Here is a 6000-nt window from a genome sequence, read left to right on the forward strand (position 1 = left end):
AACGTACGGTGCATTTATACTTTCTTTGACCTGAATCTAGAGCGGGAGCGATAGAGCGAGGTCGGGCCCAGAGCGAGGTCGGGCCCAGAGCGAGGTCGGGCCCAGAGCGAGGTCGGGCCCAGAGCGAGGTCGGGCCCAGAGCGAGGTCGGGCCCAGAGCGAGGTCGGGCCCAGAGCGAGGTCGGGCCCAGAGCGAGGTCGGGCCCAGAGCGAGGTCGGGCCCAGAGCGAGGTCGGGCCCAGAGCGAGGTCGGGCCCAGAGCGAGGTCGGGCCCAGAGGTAGGTCGGGCCCAGAGGTAGGTCGGGCCCAGAGGTAGGTCGGGCCCAGAGGTAGGTCGGGCCCAGAGGTAGGTCGGGCCCAGAGGTAGGTCGGGCCCAGAGGTAGGTCGGGCCCAGAGGTAGGTCGGGCCCAGAGGTAGGTCGGGCCCAGAGGTAGGTCGGGCCCAGAGGTAGGTCGGGCCCAGAGCGAGGTCGGGCCCAGAGCGAGGTCGGGCCCAGAGCGAGCCAGGTCGGGCTCAATGTGACGAAAGGTTCAGGCACTTTGAGGATTCCTTCTACTTGGCCGTGAATCGAACTCACCAGGTCCTACTGTTGATCCATGCGCAACCAGACAGAGTTACAGGTCAGATCTGTGGAGAAGCGACACAGATTGACTCGATGAAATGACGAGATGGATCTTTTGAATTCCGTACTGTCCAGAAAAGGTGCACCTTTTAGATCTCGTCCAATTAAGTCGATCCACACTCTACACTCTCCGATATTTATCCTTTAGATTATTTTTTAAAACACATTTACAAACTAGTATCGCGTCCGTCCTTATATGTCCACGGGGTCGTTTTTGACAGCGCATACATCGCCGTCCACACACTCCCATGTTCCATAACGGCAGCGTGTGTGGGCGGGGCTGTCTCTTCACATCAACGTCAATACAAAACGTCCACTTCAATTTAAATGTCTCTGATTGATTGATAAACGGTTTCAAAAATACATCCCTTACAAAACAAGCCTAGGCTCTTGCGCGCACACACACACACACACACACACACACACACACACACACATACGCGGGGGGGGTGGTGTCTCGAGTCAGGTGCACCGGGTATCTATGGCGACCTAAATTAGTCCCAGCAGGTATGTGGCTTTGAGTGTCCTGGAGGAGGCAGAGGAGAGAGCAACAGATGAGATGTGATTAAAAGTCACTGCAGAAAGAACAGAGGGGGTAGAACGGTGCATGATGGGATATATATATGTGGGGGGGGTCTGCAGCAGAGTGTGAGTCACGGGCAGATTGTACACCGCAGCGCTCGATTTGTCTCTCCGAGGCACCTGTAGCAACACGAAGACAGTGGGTTCTAAAAGCGTTACATAATGATTGTGTAATTTAAAAGGCCATTTGTCGTCCCATTTCAGACGACTCATTTGGATTTTGTTGATTTCGAGATGTTATTGAGATGTTATTGAGATGTTATTGCTTTGCCGGGACCGTTCCACAGTTTGGCTCTGAACGCGTCTTTCTCCGTGGAAACGAGCAGTCACCGGTCAGTGTGGCGGTCGCGACTAAACAGCAAGTCGTTTTGTTTTCTTACAAGGTTGACGTGTTTTCGTGCGCACCGTGAGCGGCTCCGGCTCTCGACAGTCTGCCGCGATGTCCTTCCCCAGTCTCGTCCCCGGTCTCTCGTCCCCAGTCTCTCGTCCCCAGTCTCTCGTCCCCAGTCTCTCGTCCCCAGTCGTGTCCCCAGTCTCGTGTCCCCAGTCTCGTGTCCCCAGTCTCGTGTCCCCAAGTCTCTCTCTCGTGTCCCCAAGTCTCTCTCTCGTGTCCCCAAGTCTCTCTCTCGTGTCCCCAGTCTCTCTCGTGTCCCCAGTCTCTCTCGTGTCCCCAGTCTCTCTCGTGTCCCCAGTCTCTCTCGTGTCCCCAGTCTCTCTCGTGTCCCCAGTCTCTCTCGTCCCCAGTCTCTCTCGTCCCCAGTCCGCGCCGTACTGTTCTGTCCAATGAAGTCCACGCGCCAAAAAATCCTTAAAGAAACAACAAAAAGGCAAACGCGAGATGGTTTAATGGCACATTTAAGGCAATAACGTGACACAAACAATGTCTTTTTAACTGAGTTGGAGTAGTTTTAGAATGTCCGATAATGAGTCAAAACCCCAAATCTTGAAAGCCCAAAATCATAATTTTCAGACAGATTAAATAATAAAATAAGGCAAAATGAAAGGTGCCAGTGAACCGGTCTTCACTCGGTTAAGCATGTAGGGATGGAGAAGGAATGTGAGCATGGTAAAAGCACAGTAATAGTTATCTAAAATGGGGGCTACATGCACAGAAGGCGTGTGGGTGACATGACTCAAAGCCCACTAATGCATTAACACAGATCTAAATATAAAAGTCTTATTCTCGGCCCTGGCTGGCGTCTGTAATAATTGAAGCTTTGGGTTAATCATGGTTTGGCAGCGCTAGTGTTAGACCGATCCTAAAGGTGTTAATCATTGCAGAGTGTTTGCTGCGCGAGTTTGGTTTTCTTTATGTTACATTCACTTCCTGCCTCTGCCTCCTCCGTGCGCCTGTCAATCACTCCTCTGCTGTCAATAATGTGTCAGAGCAAATGTATCCAACATCGGTGTTTTTTGAGAAACCAGTGGGTAAAAATGGCTACCAACCGGTTCTAGGGACGCTTTTTCCGATCTGATATTGATGCTTTGGGCTTAGAATGTGCAGATACCGGTGGAATTTGGGATGTAACTTGATTCATCCTGCATGTCGCTTTATGTGAATGCAAGATCAAACATTTTGTAACACTTTGGGCCAAAATCAGCCAGAAAATAGTCTAAATACATTCAAAGTCCAATCAGGACCTGGGCTGAACAGATCTCATGGGACTGATGTGTAATCTCACAAATGATTCTGGATCAGCTCCAATATTCCATACAGGTGTAGTTTATATGTGAGAAATACGCTTTTTGCTTTGAGGATCACGTTTTTGGAATATACATTGAATTTGTCACTATACTGCTCAAGACTTCCAATTCATATTTACCCAATGTGTTCTACTCATCCTGCGATGGACTTCCTGTGCAGTTTGACTTGGGCCAAACCCGGTTCTTAAAGCTGTATATTTATCTTCCCATGCAAAGCTTTCCATGCAGGTGGCAGTGCAGTACATTTATGGTGATAACATGTCATTTCCTACACGTGGAAAGTATCCAGAGAGTTACACAATCACATGTACTACTCCTGAATGTGGATAAGAAGTCAGCGGAGGTGAGAGAAGAGATTATGTTTGTGCTGTCATTAGTGAGGGGCCCCTGCTGGTCCCAGGCGGACCGCCCCACAGAGAAGAGAAGGGAATTTGGGACCACTCAGAGCAGGGGCCAATGGGGGTCTCTGTGATTACACTGTGCGTGTGCTGATCTCCTGCAGCCCCATCACACATAATTGTAGTTATTAGTACAATGTTCCTGAATCGAGTACAAAAAGTTAGACATGCAGTACATATGGAGTATTACATCGAATATGGCAAAGAACCACACTATGGAGATAAGTAACAGAAAGTACTCTTTCAAGTTGGTTTCTAGCCAAGCATCTAAACTTACTCCAAACTGCAGCGTTCAGTGTGTGCCGTGCAGAACATTTGAAGATGACACACGGAATGAGGCGTCGTAAGTGAAATGTGGAAGAATCCAACACCAACCCTCTGGAGAGCACATCATGTCTTAACTTACTGAGCTACTACAATATAACTTGCAACTAATCAACTGAAAAAGTCATCAGCAACCTAATAAAACGTCTTTAATCCATCCAAACTGTTCTAAATGCTGTCATCACTCAGTATTTATAGTACTACAAGTAGCTCCTGAAACAACTTCAGTAGATAGTTGTGAAGTTTCATCTCCAGTTCTAAATGGTGGGCTTGGTTGCCTCCCTCTGGCTCTGGCTGTGCTCTCTGTTCTTGTACATGTGTATTTATGGCAGTTCTCTCTCTTGTGCGTAGTCTGCACCGTGCGCTGTCAGAAGTTCCTGATCTCGCGGGTCGGGGAGGACTGGATCTTCCTCATCCTGCTGGGCCTCGTCATGGCGCTGGTCAGCTGGGTGGTGGACTTCTGCATCGCCCTCTGCCTGCAGGGTGAGCACTGGACCACAACTGCACCCTATATGCACAATTCATAATACGGGGGACTTTCCTGGTGGAATAACGGTTAAAAAGAGATGCTTTTGTGAGGACCATGTTTAGTCCTTACAGCGAACGTTACATTTGTAAGTACCGTATCTTTCCAGATTATAAGTCGCACTGGAGTATAAGTGTATTACTATTTAGAAGTTGCAACAGTCAGAAATTGCATAATGCTAGAAAAAAACATATATAAGTCGCACTGGAGTATAAGTCGCATTTTTTATGGAAATTTATTTGATAAAACCAAATACTACATATTTCTTCTTGAAATGCAATTTAAGATAATAACAGATGAGAGAACATGGTGAATAGGTGCACGTATGCTAACGCTAACACCTTCAGCTACATGACGTATGCTAACGCTAACACCTTCAGCTACATGACGTATGCTAACGCTAACACCTTCAGCTACATGACGTATGCTAACGCTAACACCTTCAGCTACATGAGGCACAGACAGAACTGTGGTAAGTGTCTGGTATGTTAATGTAACATATGAACAGTTATTCAGATAACTATAGCATAAAGAACATGCTAACAAGTTTAGCAAAGCATCAGTTTTACCCCAAATCACTAAATCCATTGAATTCTTCTTCCTCTGTGTCACTTCTAAACAACTCCACAAACTCCAGAGGAAGTGCAGATTCTTCTTCTGCATTGCTTAGAGCCTAGAGCGCCCTCTTGTGGTTTACAGAGTGAAAATAACGACTAATATCACATACATGTCACTCTGGAGTATAAGTTGCACCCCGGCCCAAACTATGAAAAAACAAGAGACTTATAATCCTGAAAATAAAGTAATCAAACGATGGTGTCGGGTCTTTCTTGCACAAATCTCTTCTGATGTGGACAGCTCAGAGTAAAGCCATAAATGTAGTAACGTTCAGTCAAAGAGCTCGAGGACTAACTGACAAATCAACTCGTTTTGGTCCCTCTCTGCATGTGAAGTCTCGCAGCAGGGCTTTTCAAGTACCATTTTTGTGTTTTGAATCGACCATTGCTATGGCGACGGCGCTAGTGAAACCCGTGGACAGCAGCCGCGTCTTTCCGGCAGCGGGGCAGGGGTGAGGCGTCTGCGGGGGAGGGGGGGAGTCGGGAGTGGATTGCGGAGATGGCAGGTGGATTTAAAGAGAGATGATGTGAACAAGGGATTTGTGGGTAAGCTGGAGTCCGAGGGGCCTCCTGGAACGCCAGGCGAGATGAAAACTTGGGGGACTGACACTAATTCAAAAGGATTTTCAGGTCTTCAGTCTGTGTGTGTTTAAAACCGCTCTCAAGGTGAAGCTAACCTAGTCACGTCAGTACTTGGATTAAAGTGACATTTATGATTTAAAGCCTTAGTTATGATCATAATAATGTAAACGATTCTGCAAAATATATCTACACAAGTAAAATTACTTTAATTCAGAGTAACGGTAGAGATATTGACAAAAATATTTATATTTTTTCGGTTTCCAAGAGTGTACATATAAAAACAAAATGCAGAAATATTACATTGAACATTACAAGTTTAACTTCTTCTTTATTTATATTTATTTATTTATATATATATACACACACACACACAATCATGTCCTATTTGTTTTCTGCTTTAGATAAATAAGTTACATTTGCGTCATAATAACCAACATAGATAGTTGAAAAAAATTACAATATAACATTTTTGGGGGAATTATGCTACATTTATTAAGAATATGGTCGAATAATAAAAACTATTAAAAGAGCAATACTAAAACAAATTTGCAGTGTTATCGATCAAACATCCATTCAAAGTGATATTTCTGCACTTCTGTGGTTCTGGCCTCGGAACTGTTTTTGCACATTTCTGACTCATGTTTT

General features: G+C 46.0%; 1 protein-coding gene across 4 annotated transcripts in view; it reads left to right on the forward strand.

Annotated features, from left to right (window-relative positions):
• clcn2c (chloride channel 2c) overlaps window positions 1-6000 on the forward strand; it is a 197781-nt gene that overhangs the window by 75069 nt on the left and 116712 nt on the right. For all 4 annotated transcript variants that reach the window (XM_072455762.1, XM_072455779.1, XM_072455771.1 and 1 more), the window contains exon 3: window positions 3982-4113. In XM_072455762.1, coding sequence (XP_072311863.1) covers window positions 3982-4113 — 132 coding nt within the window. The remainder of the gene's footprint in view (window positions 1-3981; window positions 4114-6000) is intronic.

This window comes from Eucyclogobius newberryi, unplaced genomic scaffold (genome assembly GCF_026437365.1).
Source record: "Eucyclogobius newberryi isolate DKJ021-1_F unplaced genomic scaffold, fEucNew1.0.hap1 SCAF_10, whole genome shotgun sequence".
Classification (NCBI taxonomy): Eukaryota; Metazoa; Chordata; class Actinopteri; order Gobiiformes; family Gobiidae; genus Eucyclogobius; species Eucyclogobius newberryi.